Genomic DNA, 20,543 nt, shown 5'->3' with positions numbered 1-20,543 from the left:
GTGAGCAGCTGTCCAGAAGCCGGCAACTGATCTGCCTCGACCGGGAAGAGCGCAATGATGGTGCCAACTTGGGCCAGTGAAGCAACGTCCTCCACAACTAGACTGAAGAAAAAAAGGACAGCAACTTGTCTGTTCCCCTTCCCCAATTCCCCAGCACTGTTCCCATCCCCCCAATTCCCCAATTTAAAAAAAAAATCTTTAAAAATAAAAACAAAAAAAAAAACATTTTAAAACAATTTTTACCAAAAATATAGCTAACAGATGCAGCCGGGTGGCTCAGTTGGTTAAAGCGCATGCTCTGAGCAACAGGGTTGCCCATTCAATTCCCACATAAGCCAGTGAGCTGCGCCCTCCACAACTAGATTGAAGACAACGACTTGAGCTGAGCTGCTGGTGGGCGGCCGGATGGCTCAGTTGGTTAGAGCACATGCTCTTAACAACAAGGTTGCCGGTTCGACTCCCACATGGGATAGTGGACTGTGCCCCCCACAACAAGGTTGAAAACGGCGACTGGACTTGGAGCTGAGCTGCACCCTCCACAACTAAAATTGAAGGACAGCTTGACTTGGAGCTGATGGGTCCTGGAAAAAAACACATTGATCCCCAATAAAGTTCATATATATATTAGTTTCAGGGGTACACCATAATTATTCAACATTTATATACCTGAAGAAGTGGTCTCTGTTATGGATTGAATTTTATCTCCCAAAGATATGTTGAAGACCTAACCCCTAGTACCTCAGAATGTGACCTTATCTGAGAATGGGATTGCTGCAAAGGTAATTAAGATGAAGTCATAGTATAGTGAGGTAGGTCCTTAACCCATCGTGACTAATGTCCCTCATAAGAAGAGGACAAAACAGAGACACAGGGAGAGGATGTCATGTGACAAGAGAGGCGGAGATGGGAGTGATGCCACTGCAAGCCAAGGAAGGACAGAGATGGATGGCCACCATCAGAAGCTAGGAGGCAAGAACAGAGCCTCCCCTGCAGGTTTTAGAGAATGCACGACATGACCCTGCCAACACCTTCACCAGAACGGCCAGAATGAGTTTCTGTTGCTTTAAGCCACCCAGTTTGTAGTATTTGTTACAGCAGCGGTAGGAACCTAATACAGTCTTCAATGTATTCAATGCTGCACTGCACAGGAACACTGGCAGCTGTGTCTCTGGGGCACACCACCCCCTCCATGCAGATTTGTGTCTTTCTGTAATTGCCATGGTAACCACCTAGGACATTGAGATTCTGCTCTACCCAGCTGTTCCTCCTTTGGGGCCTCTATCTATCCCTTGGATGTTACTATCTAGGATGGCTGGGGGCCGAGGAACATCCCTTCTCCCTTCTTGGATAAAGAACTTGCTCCACACACAGAGGAAAATCTGCCTGATGCTCACTTCCCCTCAGATCACTCCCAACCCCACAGCCTCTCTTTTCATTCTCCTGCCACAGGAACCCTGATGTATAGTTTACATTTTCTCTAGAGTCGCAGGTTAAGTTTATAGTGTAAATCACTCCTCCTCCTTTCTGATATCTTGGAATGTATCCTTCTGCTTATGATATGATGTCTTCCTCTGGGAATGAAGATTCTGACAATAAAGTGGGCCACCAGAATAGATCCTCTTTATTGATATTGAATATGTAAGACAGACTAGGTTAGTTTATCAAATATAAGCATGTAGGTCTTTACTTTTAAAGAAGTGGACCTTTAGCAGAAATTTACCTAAATGGCCTTGCATTCAATATACTGTATGCTCCTTTTGAGAAGTTGTAAGTGCATAGTCCTGAGACAGCAATACATAAGAGCTTGACAATGGATTATGGCACATCATACTTAGAACAGTTGGTTAAATTCAGATCTTAAATGCAGGTTGTTTTGTTGGGTTTTTTTTAACAATAGTCTGAGTGACCTAGTTAGCCATTCAAAGTTGTGTTTTAATTTATGAAATAAAACAATCATCATTAAGAACTAATGGATAAAGAAAAGTAGACCAAATCAAAATCAAATAACGAAGAGGAACATGAAGAAGCAAAGACAAGTGAAAGGATAAAAGGTAAAAATCATGTGTAGAAGGTGTAAGGTGGCCAATTTCTTATTGAGGAGAGCTGTAATATAAACATGACCAATCCTTTTGTTGATTGCAAAACTGTATGAAGATTATTCCAAAAGAAGTAGAAGAGAAAGCATGGTGCACACATCTCACCATCTGGATTTGAGTCAGATCTGACTGGAGATGCTCTTATCACTATGCAGAGCCTCCTCTGCATCTAGGTAGGGAAAAGCTCCCTTTGTATTTCTTCTTTTTGAGAGCAAAGTAACTCCTCAAGGGCCTTCTGTGCACCAAACTAATGTAAATATTTGGCTTCCTTAAATTGTGATCAATGCAAACCATGAGTATTGCTGCTGGTAGATGACTGTGAGCTGAGGGCCTTGACACACAGGCTGATGGGATTTTCTTGAACTCCTAGGAGCTGAGGTGACCTACATGAACATGACCGCCTACAACAAGGGCCGGTTGCAGTCCTCGTTCTGGATTGTGGACAAACAGCACGTGTACATCGGCAGTGCCAGTTTGGACTGGCGATCCCTGGGACAGGTAATCTCCACATGACACTGACTGATAGGGCCTGAGGTTCTGTGAGTTCCATTTGCATGCATGAGGTTTGAGTTATTCAGGTTTAATGATACTTTTCTCCACATTTTTGAGCAAGCTATCTTTATTTCCTTTTACTCCTTTGCTTAGACAGACAAGGTACATGTATTCAAGTGTTGATTTCTCTGCTTGAGGATCACTCTTTGGTCTTTGGTTTTTTTGTTGTTTGTTTTGTAGGAAAGTAGATTGATCTTTTAAATGTTCATACTTGATCTGTATAGTCATTTGGACATTATTTCCTTTTGAAATCGGTCATCATTGTGACATGTGAAAATGTCCCCACTTTAAACGTGGCAAATGCAGAGTAAGGATCAGTTGCGAATTATTTCCGATTAGTCACCTGAAGCACCAAAGCCATCCTATCCTTTCTCCATACTTACAGACTCCTAAGTGGTAGCTAGTTTCCATTCATATTACAGAAAAGACCAGAGTTGTCCATGAGTCAGAAGATGAAGTGAGGAAGCTCTAGTACTCAGCTCTGTTTTAGAGCTAGTCAAGCTCCTTTCCTAAGGACCACTCAATGCCTTACTCTTCATTTAATGTCACTCTCAGTAGGAACTGGAGAATTGCAACCTCTCCATTATGGAATGGCATGGAGTTAGGCCCTCCAGATCTGTCCAGAAACACGTTCCTCTGACGTGGTCCCATGGCCGGTTTGTTCTCAGCCCCTAAACCGCGTTATGAGAGGGGGAATCAACAGAGGGAACTTGTGAAATTTCTCCCCTTCAGCTCAAAGATACCAACAACATCATACTTTTCAAAACCTAAATGGATTATCATATTTCTTAAGTATGGAATAAGTGTAATACCAGGTTAAAAATTAAACTTATTTTATGACCCATCAAAAATTCGTGGAGGGGAACCTGTTAAACAACAAAACGTAACTTCCATGGCTGAAAGTCTTTTTTAAAAGGATGGTTGAGGCCCCAGTTTGATTCACGGCCCGAGCCGAGCTGCTGCTGAGCTGCCAACAGGTGGCAGGATGGCTCAGCTTAAAAAGTAAATAAATAAATAAATGAAAGGAAGGATGTATTAGGCCATTGCTAGCAAGAAATACCAGGTCCTGGGGCATGAAATCTGAAGCAACAGCAGCAGCGCTAGGTGAAAAGACATTCCCCCCATTCTGGACTTGTTAGGTGTTTTTATACATCAAGTTGAGGGGAGAAGGATGTAAGCAGTGCTGAAAGAATTTACATTAGCTGTAGATAAAGGGGGGTGGCTGGAGTTAGTTGCTGCAGGGCAGTTCTGGGACAGGTGCATAGTCCAAGAAAGACGTGTTTGCCCCTTTGGGTAGGCTGTGGGCAAGTCCGGCAAGTTCACGTACAAGTTGAGGCTGCTGGGGTTCTATGATGCCTGGCCGCCCTCTCTTGAGAATACTCATCACAGAAATAGCCACCTGGAAATTAAACCAAAGTTCCAACAGACATACTCACACATGAATGTGAGCAGCCTTCGGTTAGCTGATCCACAGCTATTAACAGACTGACTCTTCTGTCTCTTTTCTCTCATTCTCCGGCTGCTGTAATTTAATTTAGAATATCTCAGAATTTCTTTTCTCATCAAAGCCCATGAAGCACTAAGCACCCTGAACAACCCCATAAAGAGAGAGCGGGTGAGGGTTCGTCCTAGCCAGCTGTCCCTGGAGACTGTCCTTGGAGGAGAGCAGCCTGAGGTGGGTTGGAAAAGGCTGTGGGCTTGAATAAAATATATATGTTGGTGGAAACCTTGAAGCCCTCGGTGATGTCAGGCCACATGGGTCTTCGCACATGGACTTCCTTTGTGGAAATCTGCATTCTTCTGTGCAGCTTTATATACACTTCATTTGTCATAACCACCTGAGAGTGGATATTATCTTCATCTTCCAAATGAAGATAGTGTTGGAAAAATGAAAGCAGAACCAATTCTATTGTTGCTCTTCTCTCCTGTTAAAATAGTAAAACACTCTCTAACCTGTGTAGGAATTAGGCGTTTGGAGAAGGTTCTCATAGTCTTTAGACTGATGTTTAAGTTGGCAGAGTCTGCATCTTTCATTTTATTCCTGGCATTTTGGGACTCAGATATGAATCAGTCCAAAGTCGCCATTTTCTCATCTTTCCATGGCTAAACCAAACTCTTCCAAACTAAAATAAATCTCGTTTCTATTCTCTTAATCTTGTTTCTATTTTCCCCCTGGAAGAGACTATGTTCTTTAATGGGGGTGGAGAGGAGACATAGCTGGGAAGTGGGCAGCATTCAAAACTTTTCTGCATGAACATTTAACATCCCATTAACCCCCCTGCATCTGTATTGAGAGTTCTTTTTCAGCAACACCTACTCCTTCTCCTCCTCGCCATGCTCACACACAAATGCTGTCTCCTACCTTACCCACCCTTTCCCCATAGTGTTCCGCATTTGGGATCATGTTATTACACTTAATCATCTACCTTCAATTAGTTTTCTTTCAACTGTGCTAGACTGTGGGATTTTTCTTGGTCTACTTCAGTGTGACATAAAACATTGCCCAGCAGGACCCCATGCATTATAACAGCTTTTAATTTGAGCAAAGTTGTGTGTGAAGCTACCAATTACATGAAGAATTATAATACATTTTCCAAGTGTCAGATTTCTCCTACATCATCAGCTTTATATTTTGTGAAGTTTTCCAGTGGGAGCAGATTATTGGTACATTAATTGTTGCCTTAAATCTATAGTAAGTAGGAGAAATAATACAATAATAATAACAGCTTCAGTGTATTGAGGGGTTTCTCTACACTAGGCATTCTCCTAAGCATTTAAAGAATAGGTATTCATTTAATTTTTACAGTAACCCTTTGTTGTAAATGTTACTATCATTACTTTATTTTACAAAGGCGGAAGCTGAGAGATACATATAAGTAACTTACCCAAAGTCACCTTCCAGGAAATTGACAAAGCTAGAATTCATACCCAGCCACTCTAACTCCAAGCCCTTCACTCTTATTTCACTGCTATTAATTTTAAGAAATAAATTACATTTATGAAAAATCATTTTCTTTCATGATCTTGCTGTGACGAAAAATCATTTTCTTTCATGATCTTGCTGTGACGCTACGCTACAGATTTCCTCTCTAACACTCTTTTTTTTTTTTTTTTAAGAAAAGCTACCACTATCCATCAAAAAACCCTTCACTTACTCACACCTGATTGCAAACCCATGATGACATCATGGCCTAAGAATCGCACCTCCTGTTGCTCCGTACTTGAGTTCTGAGAACTCCACTTAACCTCCGGGTTGCCTTTGAAAGGCTAGGAAGTCCATTTGTGTCCACTTCTGAATTCCTCTCTTCCAGAGGCTCAGGTGCGCCCCTAGAATCCATGGCCGCAGGGAGTCCTGTGGGAGGTAAGAGAACATCACCACAGGCTTTCCCACATAGGGGTCTGGATTTGTGAATCTCAGGAGCTCCTGCAAACACCACAGAGGAAACAAAAAGACAGCACTAACACAGCACACAAAAGACTAGCTGGTGTGTGAAGGAGAAAGAAAAGAGCACAGCAGGCCTCAAAGCATAGGGCTCTGGGGGCGTGATTCTGGAAAAGAAAGCCTGAAAATCCTGTTTGAACAAAAAGTTATTTGTATAAATTTTATTTGAACATACCCCCTTAAATGAAGGACTGGCTTGGAGTTGAAGGCGGGGTTCAGTAGGTTCATTGGTCCCAAGAATCTGGCAACTCTGGAGATAGGAGATTTTTACATTAGTAATATTTTTTACAGGAATTAGAACAAAGAGGAATGCCACTTAAACTCTATTAATGTGTGCACTGGTCTTAGTCCACCTTTATAAATTAAAACAGGCCAGCTCTTGGGGTGCACGAGCTCGGGAGCAGTAAGAAGAGCCTCTTCCAGTGACTGCCGCACCCCTGTGCAGGCGGTGGGACCGTGTGACAACCCTATGGGATGGCACAGCCAGAGGGAACAGAGGGCATTATTTCCAGCATCTGGAGTTGGGCCCACTGAGAGAAGGACCGTACTGTCAGCAAGAATGGGGAATGTCGGAAGGAAGGGGCCGCTGTGATGTCCAGCAGGCAGCCGGAGAACCAGCAAACAGATTGGCTGATAGTAATGCTTTTTATCTAATAGCTTGAACACCTGAATAGTACTAGTTCTTGACTGACCCTAAAGCTGCTGACTTCATCGTTGCCGCTATTTCTGACAATAACCATTTGATGGAATATTGAGAAGAGCTGCCCCTCCCTCAGCTTCGCCAAGAGGGGACTGCCTTCAAGTCTCCTCAGTCTAAATCATAGCCTGATGTTAGCAATGAGAAAAAGTGCCAAGACTTAGAGTCTTCATTCCCCCTTCTTGTCCCCCTTTCTTTCAATGAAAAGAACAAAGGACTGAAGCACAGTTTTGAAGACCCAGTGGGCGTGCCAGTGGGCAGAATGGGGTCGCTGTTTTTATAGCACATCCTGCTAGCACTTGAGCTGACATTTTGCTCAGAATTTATGAGGTTCTGAAGACATATCTTAGCTCCTAGGGAAGTGGTGCCTTGGTAATGCAGGTAAATAGATACCAGAACGAAAATGGAGACAAGCCAAGGCAAAAGGCAGTTCAACTGCTAATACAACAGAGAATAATTAATGTTTCTTTTGCAACATGAAAACAAGGAACAGGAAGAATTGCTTCTCCCAATATTGAGTTAGAAGATTACTTGGTCTGCTTAGAAAGGGCATTTTTGTTTGCATATACATTCGAAAGTAAAGGAAGGAATGGAAGTCCGTTTTTTACAGAAGAAATATGTTAGCAGACTGTATTTTCAATAGCAAAATCCTGCTTTTTTCCTACAATATTGAAAATAATAATTTTGCAGATAATATTATTCAAAAGAGGCATAAGTAGGGGCCGGCTGAGTGGCGCGATGGTTGGGGGATGGCTTGGGACTCCAGAAGGTCCCAGTTCGGATCCCACATATGAGGGCCAGTGACACTGCCCTGCCCTCCACAGCTAAGATGCTGAACAACAGCTCGACCTGGAGCTGGGCTGATGTGAGTCGCCGGCGACGGCGTAGGCTGCAGCCCCTGTGGCAGTGGGTTGCCATGGGCTACCGTGTGTAGCCAGCAGCCAGCGTGAGCGGCCAGCAGCCGCAGTGAGCAGTGAGTCGTCCAGAAGCCGGCGACTGATCTGCCTCATCCAGGAAGAGCGCAATGATGGTGCCAACTTGGGCCAGTGAAGCAACGTCCTCCACAACTAGACTGAAGAACAAAACGACAGCAACTTGTCTGTTCCCATCCCCCAATTCCCCAGCGCTGTTCCCATCCCCCCAATTCCGCAATAAAAATCTTAAAAAAAAAAAAAGAGGCATAAGTAGGAAATCCTCTTTCTTAATCTCCCATGGAAGACGTTCTCACAAAGCCAGTTATTATCTGTTATAAAATAGTCTCAATTTGTGCAATTCTGTGAAGAAATAAGAACACCATTTGCCCTCTTCTGTTTGCCTTTCCTAAGATGAGATTTAGTCAGTAGGTCCTTTCCACTTGTTTCCAAAATTTTCCCTCATATCCCTCCAACCCATATTCTTAATGGCATGATAATCTGAAAATCTATAATGGTTCCTTATGTGACATGTCTCAAAACCTCTATCCTGGCCACTTTTTTTTCCCCTAGATACATATAATCCATTTGGTTAAAGTCCCTTCTAAGATATGATGCCCAAAATTTAATACGATACTTCAAAAATGGCCACCCTATGTGGACTATGACTTGTAGTCATAGAGCATTGTATTTCTGAAAACATAGGCTAAATCTAGATTCATTGTTTTGCCAGCCTCGTTATTTTTGTTGGCTGTTACTAAGCTTGCAGTATAGCCTAGTGATTGGAGTCCAACCGGGCTGAAATTGAATTTTTTTTTCTACTTTAATAATTATCTGACCCTGGGCAAGTTTTTTCATTTCTTCGTGATCTTCAGTCTCTACAACTGAACAAAGAATACAGACCTCGATCAAGTGGGATATTCTAACACACCCTGCAGGCACGGTAAATTGTAGCCTTAGAGTTGATGACAAGGAATCTTTTTTCCTTCCTTGATAAGTTATCTAGATCACTAGGTCAAGAGAATGCCAGAGACTAGTTTTATTTATTGTCTTTGGCAAAGATTTCACAAATCTCCCTAGGCTTGTCCAAAGACACATGACCTGGTTAACAGAACAGTAAGGTGGGCAGCAGCACCCAAGGGGCTGTGTCCTCTGAGGGGAGGTCTGTCCTGTCTCTCCATAGAGCTGGATTCTCCATTCTGTGCTGTTCAAAGTTTTTATCGGTGGTAACATATTGAAGGCTGTTGACCATATTTACAAGTAGTGCAAATCAGGGAACAGAGCTATAACCTAGGTTTTCTGTGGTAACTTATTGAAGGCTGTTGACCATATTTACAAGTAGTGCAAATCAGGGAACAGAGCTATAACCTAGGTTTTCGGTGGTAACTTATTGAAGGCTGTTGACCATATTTACAAGTAGTGCAAATCAGGGAACAGAGCTATAACCTAGGTTTTCGGTGGTAACGTATTGAAGGCTGTTGACCATATTTACAAGTAGTGCAAATCAGGGAACAGAGCTATAACCTAGGTTTTCAGAAACAAGACTTAACAGGGAATGTAGCAAGTTAATCAGACCCATGCCAGCAAGAGGAAATTGAACAAGGGTGTGGAAATAAATGAAAACCACCCAGACGAGAATAAGCAAAATCGATTTATTCAGAGCTTGCTACAGGTAGGGAGTCAGCCACCATCACTCGTGTTTTGCAGAGACTCAAAGGCAGGCAGGCAGTGAGGTGGGAAAGCGTCAAAGTGGGAAGAAGGGAAGACTTCAGTGGACCCTGACTGGGGGCTGTTGGAGTGGGGAAGTTACAGGACGACTAACTATTATAGAAGTGGGGTATAATGTGTGATTAGTTAGGGGTACATATGTGGCTTTCTCCAGTGGTCCTTAATTGGAAGCAGGGCAAAAGGAGAGTTATTGATTATGTCCTGGCCATTTTGGGGCTCCATGCTACAGGAGTTATTGTTTGGCTTTCTGGGCTGGTTGCCGCAGGTTGTGGGTTAGAGCACTGTTTTTATATATGGTGTGGCCAATGCCCATTTTTATATTCGGCCTCTCACGGATACACAAAGCCTTAATCCCCCCACTTCCACCATCTGCCTCCCCACAGACCGGTTTGAGAATCCCAGGTAGGTGTCTAGGAGCCTGTATTGTGAACGGGATGAGGGGGTCACCTGACTGTGGTTAACTATGACACCCCGGCCCCTGTTTCGGTACCTGGCACACACTAGGTGCTTAAATTAGACGCATGAATTAACAGACAAGAGTGTCTTCTATAATCATGTAAGCCTTAAAACCATACCATATGAGAACTGGAACCAGAGATTGGAAATTACTAGAGAAAGGATGTGCAACAGTGTAAGCAAGGACTTTGTAACTGGAAAGCCTTCCTGGGACTGACAGGCCAATGCTGTGAGCGAGTCAGCTCCCTGTCACAGGCAGGGACTCAGAGGAGGAAATGTTCTGGGGGCTGAAGATGGTTCGGCGTTACTGGACTGTATGTTTGAGGACAGGAAGTTCATCAGCTCTGGTTTCTTCATCAGAGCTTGCACACTGTGAGTTAGCATCATCACGACTTTCCACGACTCGCTACACAGCAGGAGGAATCAGGACACGTCTGCTTCCCACCTTGACTCAGGGACCACAGTGCAGGTGTGTGCACTCCCAAGAGCCAAGCCACACACACTCACTCTGTACGGTGGCCTTGGTGACAGAGCGGTGACGTCCCCCAAAGCTGGTCTGCACCAGTTCAGTAACATTTCTAACGTTGCCTTCATGATGGTTGAGAATTTGCTATTCATTATGAAAATAAAATTTTATATGCCTAAAAATACTACTGTATGCCACGTGGTTTTTTGTTTTGTTCTGGATTTTAAGGCAAAACTATAATTGCCATAGCTCATTGACTATGTGTATACAGGTTTTATTTCCTTCAATGAAAGTTTATTAAAAATGTTAACACTAGATTTCTCCGAAAGCTTAGTTAGGCCTAAGCAATGCATTTATTTTAACAACTGTATTAACAAAGATTCACTTAGGTGAATTTTATTGCCCCATATTTCTTACTTCATGGCTTTCCTATTTTAATTGGAAAAAAGTGGAACATATTATCTTGATACAACAACTTGCGAGAATACAGCTCTTATACCCATAAATCATCCTGAATACATCAAGTGTTACAGTTCAGGCATCTATTATTATAATTAGCTGTCACTTCAGTCCTTTGTTGTTGAATTCACCAAAATGTAACTGTCATATTTTTAAAAACCTTTTCTGAATTTTAATTCCCACAGCAACTGCGTGTAGAGAGCTGGCTTGCTTACCTGGCACCACCATAACGCAACCCCCTTAACCCTACCCACCAGCGGCTCAACTGCTTCTATGTTGTTTCAGTCAAAGTTCAGTGTGCCATATTGGGACCTTAAGAACTGCCTAAAAATACTCTTTGACTCCTGAATTGCCTGCATTGCTAGATGGATTTGTTCTAGAAATGGTGGGTCTGAATTTCATTCTCAGAAGCCTGTGGGGAAAATCAGGCTTCGTAATACAGCAAGATTAACATAAACCAAACATATAGGTATGAGCGTTCATAGGTTCTTAGTTGTGAGTAAGAAATTTATACTCTTTAGAAAGTTCCCCTGAACATTGATTGATTTTGTCTTCATAGCAGATACACAGGACAGGCTTTAGATGCTTCATTTTACAGATCAGATAACTGTCTCCGAGAGGCCAGTTGAAAAAGGTTCTGGAATTATTCCATCCGTTAGCATCACAGTTAGGACTGGAACCCAAACTTCTGGTTTATGTGACACTCTTTTGCCTGTGCTACCCTCTTTCTCTTACTTAATAATTGGCTGAATCAGTGGTTCAAATATTTAGCAACATCCCACATCTACAGTGATATCCCAAAGAGCTAGAAACTGGATATTTGCAAGCCTTCTCTAACTGGAATTAAACCATGAACCAAAAAATATGCAAGCAGACCCTGCACAGCCAAACTCCCCAAAACTACACTCTTTTACTTATTTGAGCACCTCTTAGAGCCTTATTCAAGATCTGTTTATTCTTAGGCTCACCTAATTAATGTCCAAGCTTTGGCCAGTAAGAAGTCATAAGACAGAAGGAACACTCACAGGCCAGGCAACTGAGAACTGTCCATGGGGCAGGAGTGAACACGAACCATTAAAAGCAACACATCAGTTCGAAAATTCCCATCTTCATGAACTGATCTGTATGAGCCAGGCAAAGGCCTCACAGCCAGCTCCCCAGGCTCCTGGACTGCAGGGTGACCCCGACTTTCCCTTCAGGAAAAGAGAAAACAGTCCACTCGCTGCTTCCTGTTGAGGATACAAGAAATGTGCTTAAACTTTTGAGATACTGGTCCGTCAAAATGGCTGAAGGTTTAGTCCGTAGAACAGTAAACTCTCAGCTCTGAGTAATTTGGGTCTCCAAAGCAGCGATGTCCAATAGATACATACCACATGCCACTGCTGCAGACCACATACGTAATTTAACTTTTTTTGGTAGCCACATAAAAATGTAAGAAGAAACAAATTAAACTAGTGTTAATAATATTTTTGTATAATGTCATATATCCTAAATATTATCATTTCAGTGTGTGTGTCATCAATATAAAACACTTAATAACATGTTTGGGGTTTTTGTTTTGTTTTGTTTTGTTTGTAAGTGAGTCTTCAGAATCCAGCGGTACTTTACACTCACAGCACATCTCAATTCGGACTAGCCACATTACAAATGCTCAGTAACCACATGTGACTAGTGGCAATCTTGGTAGCACAGGTCTGTAGCATCTCTTTCTCTCTTTAATTAGAAAGCAGGATATATTTTTTTCTAAGTTAATCACAAGCCTAAAAAGCTAAGGTTTTTACTCTGAAACGCTAGTTTTATATCAAGCAAACAGACCAAGTTCACTTGGAAGGACCTGTCATTGTGACGTCATATCCGCTGCAGCCCGGGGCCTGCGGTGCTGCGTGCTTCAGGACTTCGAAAGCTTCAACAGCCTTCCATGCCTTCAACACATGGCACTAACATAAATCACTTATTCTTCTTCCAAATGTATGGATTGGGCTCTGCCTCCTTATAAAATGAGTTCGATGTTGTTCTCAGAAGTCAAATATTTATCATTTTTATCTGCCAAGATCTTTCAGCAGGGAACATCTCTGAAACGTGCTTTGCCTGCTGTAAATGTGTCATTTCCCTGCTTCATTATTTTCATTCATTTATTCGTTCCTTCATCCAGCAGATTTGTTTCGCATCTACTTTGTGCCAGGCTGTACTGAATGTGCCAGGGGTACAAAGATGCAGGGGCCAGGTCCTTTTCCTTAAAGAGTTTACATTATACAAAGAAGACAAGCAAGTAAACAAATATTTATAATATAGTTTGATGCATGTGTAATCAACTCAGACTAAAGGACGGGTCTGGGTTGGTTCCTTAGAGGAGGTGATGCCTGAGCTGGACAAGACGAGTTCCTTAACCAAGGTCATGGCTTAATCAAGTTCATGGCAGTGAGGAAGGGCAGAAGGGGAGGGTCCCCCCTGGACTGGCTGAGCTTCCGCGGGCTAGCTTATGTCTCTACTGTAGGCTCCTCGTTGCCACATTTCAACCCTGAAAGAAGCCCCAGGTTGAGTCAGGGTGTCATAAGTCAGATCACCCACTCACCTCCTGTTTGGAAGGATGTAACGTCATCCCATTTCTGTAAACAAAGCTCTAAACGCACACATGCCCATAAGTGAGCATGTTTACAGGTGTTCCCAGAAGCATCTGGAAGGACACACACCATGCTGTTCACAGTGATCACCTCTGGAGAGGGAGCAGAAGGAGAGGAGGAAGGGCTTTCACTGTCTCCACCAGAGACACCCCCACTGCTCCAAAGTATTCCTTTGCAAGTATGTAGTAGCCATATATACTTACATAGAATTATGTTTTAAAATATGTTTAATTTTAATTCAATAGATTTATTACATATAACATAATAAGCATTTACTTTATATGTGTGTACGTGTGTGTGTGTGTGTGTGTGTGTGTGACACCACAATAGAAGTTTAATCATCCAATGAGCAATATCTAGGCCCTTCTCCTGCTCCTAAGGTCCCTCATCAAAGAACTTTCTATGGTTAAAGGGTACAAACTTCCAGTTACCATGTGAATATGTTCTGGGGAACGTATTCACCTAATGTACAGCTCGGTGACTGTAACAATACTCTACTATATACTTGGAAGTTACTAAGAGAGCCCATCTTAGCAACAACAACAAAAGTAGTAACTCTCTGAGGTGATAGGTGTGTCAGCTAACTTTATTTTGTTGATCACTTCACAATATATACAAATATCACATCACCACGCCATACACCTTAAACTTACACAATATTATATGTCAATTAGTATATTTCAATAAAGCTAGGAAAAAAGCTTTCTAATCTCCTGAGCCCCTAAATATTAAGTGCCCTTGTAACCCCAAGCCTGACCCTGCTGGGAGTCAGTTATCAATGGCTTTGAGATCATCCAGCTACCTCCACATGGCACCCCCCACCCCCGTAAAGTACTAATGGTGAGAGGAAGTGGTTTCATGGGAGTTCTTGTAATGCTTTCATCCTGCACAAATTTTTTCACATTTGTTCATTAGTAAAATTTCAAAGTCTTTATTTATTGTCTAGCTACTATTTCTTTAAACCTGGGGGTCAAGTTAATTTTAATTCACTTGCTTCTGTCTAGGTACTGTTTTTTTCCTTTCGCCAACTTTCACTCCAAACGAAATGCATAACAACAACAGAAATAGGTCAGACCATATTCACATTCTAGTGCGTGTTATTCTCTACCCCAGAGCCCATCTGGTTCTCATTTATATCTGCCCATCCCCTCACCTAAGACAAATTCCTGCTTTTCCTTCCTCTCTTGGTCCGTCTCCCTCTTCACTTGGGTCTCAACCCATCTTTGAGTTACGTGTGTTAACTCTTGCCTTTGAATCCTTATTTCTTTATGTCTAAACTTAAATCCTTGAGCAAAGCATAGGATTTATAAAATGGTTAGGCCTGTTCCCTTTATCTCACATTTGGTGATCTTCTCAGATGGCTTTTCTCATGGGGAGGGAGAGGAAGGCAGATTTTCCCGAATCCCCGCTGGGCCCCTCACTGGGCATGAAGGAGGCTGAGAAGCTGGTCCTGGATTCTACTCGAACTCTGAAATGCCTGCCAGACAGCCTCAGAGACTGCATCCAAAACAGACGGAAAACACCATAATTCAGGCAGCCCAAAACGTTTTTATTTTCAAGTTGTTTTTAGTTGGCGGTGTCGTTTTCTTGGTGTCACTTGGTGTTTACACCCAGCTCCAAGAAAAGAGGGAGAGAGATTGCTAAGAAGACACGTTTCGTCAGTTAAAACACAAGCACCAACGTAGGAGAGAGTGACAAGCAGGTGGGTAAGGCCTTGGAGCTTTTTCTGAGAGAAAGAAATTCATCTAGGGGGGCCCTTCTGATGCCAGAAGCCCCCCCCTCGTTGGACTCTCCGAGGTAAGAAAGGGAAAGCAAAGACCCCCCAGTGCAGGGCTGCTGGAGACAAGCCTCCACTCACACATCTCAAGTGATGGGAGGTTCATAGGTTCATAGTTGTGAGTAAGAGCTTTATACTCTTTAGAAATTTCCCCTGAACATTGTTCCTAAATTAATCATACCTCTCAGCACTCAGGAACCTCCAGTGACTCTACTGTATCTTTCTCGTGTTACCTGTATTTTGCCTTCCATTTTAATTGTTTGTGAGTTTTTCATTTCTCAACTTTTCCCTCACGAAGGGCAGTGACTATACCTTGTTTTTTAAAATTCCTTATAAAAAAAGTGCCTAACACATAGCATGTGATCACCCAGCATATTAAGATTGAATTCATATTTTATTGAAAATTCTTGAGTAATCCATCACAGGGTATCTGCCAAGGAAACTGATCATATTGCCTTTTCCTTCACACTCTGGGTTCTGATGTAGCTAATGAATTGGAATTGCCACCAAGCACCTATTTATGGGTAATCACTCGAGTTGTGCTGGCAGATGCTGGCTCCACAATCGTCATCAAGAAGCCACAGGGGTCTAGGGACTTGTGGAACACTGCCAGCACCCCAAGCTGTGAAGCTTTTCCAGTCTTTCCAATTAAAAAAAAAAAAGAGTAAAAGAATCTCAAGTTAAATTTAAAATGCAACCCTTAAAAAAGAAAAAAGCAGAGAGGCTTTTTCTTCTAGTTTCATTACAGTGATCTAGTCAGTGTACTTACTAGAAAATAAACAGAGAGACCCATTCAAGTTCTAATTAAGGGAGTTAAGAGACCCCTAAGGGGCCCATGAAAATGAGTCTGACAAATAAGCGCTTTCCCTTCTGTAATATCTCTATGCCCCAGGCAAGCTCTGTGGAGCTGTCTTATTGGTGTGTCTTATCTGAAAATAAAGCAGACTCTTGTTTATGGCCACTGAGAAAATAGCTGCCGTTATTTTTTGCCCTCCCACCCCCAAATCGAAATTATGAAAAGAGCATGCAGTAATCACCGTTTGTTTTATCAATGTTCTTGGTCATAATTCTCCTAAATAATACATGCATCTACTTATTTTGTTTTACAAGTTTCCCATCTGATGTACTGAAAATTGCTTTTACCCAGCCTCTTCCCCCTTTTATTCTTCAGTCCCTCGTTTTCTAGAAGCTCCACGCCTGCAGTAGGTCCATCGCATTTGGCAAATGAAGCATTAGTCTTCACAGTAGCAATGTGGGGCCGGGCTGCTTGATTTTATGGGGCCAGTTCATTCATTTCAGGACACACTGTGACAAATGTATGTATTCCTGAGTGGATTTCAAGTGACAGAAACATGGGCAGCCAGCTGTCTCAGTAAGTGACCATTGCTCAAATCCTCATTCACTGTTTCATGCAGTGTGGTGCTGAGTAACTCAGGTAAGCTACTTTGCTTAAGAAGCCTGATACAAGTTGAAGAAGAAAAGGTGGGAATTAGGAGAGGGAGCCCGGAGCTTGTAAGGAAATTCTCGCAGGCCACCCCAGAGTGTCACTTTTTAGTCACATCTACTCATGGTTGTCTTTCATCTCAAGAATCCATTTCTCCTGTCCCATATCAAAAGTAGCATAGTCCTTGTTGACATAGGAACATCCAAACCTACAGAAAAGTTTTATGAGTTTACTTTATTATTTTTTTAAACCTTTTTTTTTTTTTATTGGGTAACTGTGTTTTTTCCAGGACCCATAAGCTCCAAGTCAAATCGTTGTCCTTCAGTCTAGTTGTGGAGGGTGCAGCTCAGCTCTAAGTCCAGTCACTGTTTGTGGGGGGCACAGCACACCATCCCATGCAGGAGTCGAACCCGGCAGCCTTGTTGTGAACAGCACACACTCTAACCAACTGAGCCATCTGGCCGCCCAATCGGCAGCTCGCGGCCGCTCAGCTCAAGTTGTTGTCTTCAATCTAGTTGTGGAGCGCGCAGTTCACTGGCCCATGTGGGAATCGAACCAGCAACCTTGTTGTTCTGAGCACATGCTCTAACCACCTGAGCCACTTGGCCGCCCCTATTAGAGTTTATTTAAGCCAAACTAAAGACATGCCCAGAAGCAAGAGTTCAAAGAACTGAGAAAATGCCCCAGAGAATGACACTTTTGAAGTTTTGCAATGACTATCCACCATGACCTGCCCAGTTAGGAATTTATGATCAGATCACCCTGTGAGGTTACTTGCGGTCACCGAGCTTGTCAGGCTTCTCATGTGGCCCCCTGAGCTTGTCACATTTACCACATAACCCCTCTTTTGTTCACATACTTAAATGCTTCTTGACCTTTTATACACAATCTCACACTTTTCTGACATTCTTGCTTTTCATTTGACAGTGCAATAGAATTTGAGTCCCAACAGTGGAGAGTAAGTAGTTTCAAACTTCAAGTTTTAAAATCTTTTGAATCATAACGTCTCAGAGTCAGAAGATAATGTAGAGCTGTGGTTCCCAAACTGTTCACTGAGGCACCCCAAACACTGCAGCAAACTCACAGAGGTGCTGCAAGTACATTTTAAATTTTTAAGGAAAACACAGCAATTCTTTTGGTCTGGTCACCACATAAGTTACTATCTCGAAGTAGTTCATAATTTCAATGTTTTTTGTGAAGCTAAGTTTTTTTGGCAGTTGCGCTGATAAACAAGTAAGTATTGGGCAAAAGTCTTTACAGAACAGGGAATGAGGCAGTGTTCAGTGTTATTCCAAGTTTTCAGTTGTGCCAAACAGACACAAATAGCTTATTAATAAATAATTGTGGTTATTTGGGAGTGAAAAAATACTTTTTTTCTTTTATCGGTCCATTTTTTGAAACAGCCACTAAGTAGTTACTACATAATTAAAAATGAAGTCATTTGGAAATAACTACTTAATTAGTCGAACTTCTAGATGTTTCTTTTGGCTTAAGGGTGCTGTGCAACAATTATTGAGACACCAGTGGCACTGTGATCTGAGAAAGTCTGGAACCTCTGCCTTAGCATTCAGCTCATCCAACTAGTCTAGACACCTATTTGATGGCATTAAAATATTTAATAAGGAAAGTTATTTTAATAAAATATTTAAACTGTACTAAAATAAACCATATTATAGTTCATAACCAGCTGCCCTCATTAGGGGAAATTACAAATTGTGTTTAAAAATTAATACTTGAGTTGGGGTGAAGTTAATTGGCACTGTATTAGTATTCAGCTTTCTTTTGGCTACTTTTCTTATCCAAATTAAGGTATAATACAATAAAGTCTGCCACCCCTTCCCTTTAGATGATGTTAGGGTGGCTTTCTATTAGCCCTTGATTGTATTTGAGAAATTGGTAACAAAGACCATCACAGAGCGATAACATGTAATCAATGGGTATAAAAAAAGGTAGGGAGCCGGTGGAGTGGCGCGATGGTTAAGAACTGGCTTAGGACACCAGAGGGCCCCGGTTCGGATCCCACATATGAGGGCCAGTGACACTGCCCTCTACAGCTAAGATGGTGAACAACAGCTTGACCTGGAGCTGGGCTGCTGTGAGTCGCCAGCGACGGCGTAGGCTGCAGTCCCTGTGGCAGTGGGTTGCCATGGGCTACCGTGTGTAGCCGGCAGCCAGCGTGAGCGGCTATCCAGAAGCCGGCAACTGATCTGCCTCATCTGGGAAGAGCGCAATGATGGTGCCAACTTGGGCCAGTGAAGCAACGTCCTCCACAACTAGACTGAAGAATAAAATGACAACAACTTGTCTGTTCCCCTTCCCCCAATTGCCCAATAAAAATCTTTAAAAAAAAAAAAAAGAAAAGAAAAGTAGGAGCAAGTCATGGAGATGATGCTATAGATGTAAATACAGATATAGCATATTTAAAAAGTCAACAATTTTACAGAAACACTTAAAACTTACCCCCATTTGGTGAATTCCACTGGAGAACCTCTGTAAGTTTTCCTGGGGCCGTAGGGACATCCAGTGCCTATTGTCAAAAGCACAACAGAGCACGTGCGAGTTACATGCCACTGGGAGAGGATTCATTAGCTCCCTGAACTATAGGGTTTCCCTGACCTATGGAGAGCAATGAGGGGCAGCTGCAGACTATATATGGAATATATATATTCAATATTCTCTATATATAGATTTTATAGATATATAGATTTTCTATTACATATATATATGTGTGTGTATATATATATATATATATATATATATATATATGAAACCTCATTAAATCCTCATCCTCATATCAACCCTTGAAGGTAGGAATTACCTTCTTAACTAGGATTAAAGAATTTACCCTAAAGGGCAGAACTTATGCAAGGCCAAAATAGAAATTTAATTTCTATAATGATCAAAATCATCATTAACCAAACAATCAGCAAATACTTCTAAGCCTTTTTCTTAGGAAAGCAATTATACGTAAGTTGGAAAATGAGATTGGATAGACTGTGGATGACTGGGAATGCTAAATTTAAAAGTTAGAGGTTTACATCAACAAAACAAAAGACAGCCTACCGATTAGAAGAAGATATTCGCCGATGATAACATCCACAAGGGGTTAATATCCAAAATTTATAAAGAACTCATATAACTTAGCACCAAAAAAACAAACAATCCAATTTTAAAAAGTGATCAGAGGACCTGAATAGAAATTTCACCAATGAGGACATACAGATGGCCAATAGACACGAAAAGATGCTTAACGTCACTAGTCATCAGAGATTTGCAAGTTAAAACCACAATGAGATATCAGCTCTCACCTGTCAGAATGGCCATCACCAATAAATCAGTAAACAAGTGTAGGTGAGGATGTGGGAAAAAGGGAACCTTCGCGCACTGTTGCTGAGATTGCAAATTTATGCAGTCACTTCAGAAAAAACATATACAGCTTCCTCAAACAATTAAAAATAGAGTATGACCCAGCCATCCCACTTCTGGGTATGTATCCAAAGAAATCCAAAACACTAATTCGAAAAGATATATGCACCCCTATGTTCATTGCAGCGTTATTTACAATAGCCAAGATATGGAAGCAACCTAAGTGTCCATCAACAGATAATGCCCAAAGAAGATGTGGCACATGTACACAATCGAATATTACTCGGCCATAAAAGAGAATGAAATCTTATCTTTTGCAGCAACATGGGTGGATTTAGAGGGTGTGATGATAAGTGAAATAAGTCAGAGAAATACAAATACCACATGACTTCACTTATATGTGGCATCTAAAAAGCAAAATAAGTGAACATACAAAACAGAAACAAACTCATAGATACAGAGCACATTTTGATGATTGCCAGATTGGGGTGGGGGTTACAGGAGTGGATGGAAAAGAAGAAGGGATTA

At 41.9% G+C, this 20,543-nt stretch overlaps 1 protein-coding gene across 4 annotated transcripts in view; it reads left to right on the top strand.

The window, feature by feature from the left end:
- PLD5 (phospholipase D family member 5) overlaps positions 1 to 20,543 on the top strand; it is a 207,759-nt gene that overhangs the window by 149,918 nt on the left and 37,298 nt on the right. For all 4 annotated transcript variants that reach the window (XM_019647599.1, XM_019647600.1, XM_019647601.1 and 1 more), the window contains one exon: positions 2,467 to 2,594. In XM_019647599.1, the coding sequence (XP_019503144.1) occupies positions 2,467 to 2,594 (128 nt within the window). The remainder of the gene's footprint in view (positions 1 to 2,466; positions 2,595 to 20,543) is intronic.

Source organism: Hipposideros armiger, unplaced genomic scaffold (genome assembly GCF_001890085.2).
Source record: "Hipposideros armiger isolate ML-2016 unplaced genomic scaffold, ASM189008v1 scaffold_113, whole genome shotgun sequence".
NCBI lineage: Eukaryota > Metazoa > Chordata > Mammalia > Chiroptera > Hipposideridae > Hipposideros > Hipposideros armiger.
The sequence above is the reverse complement of the archived record's forward strand: the minus strand, read 5'-3'. Positions and strand labels throughout refer to the sequence as shown.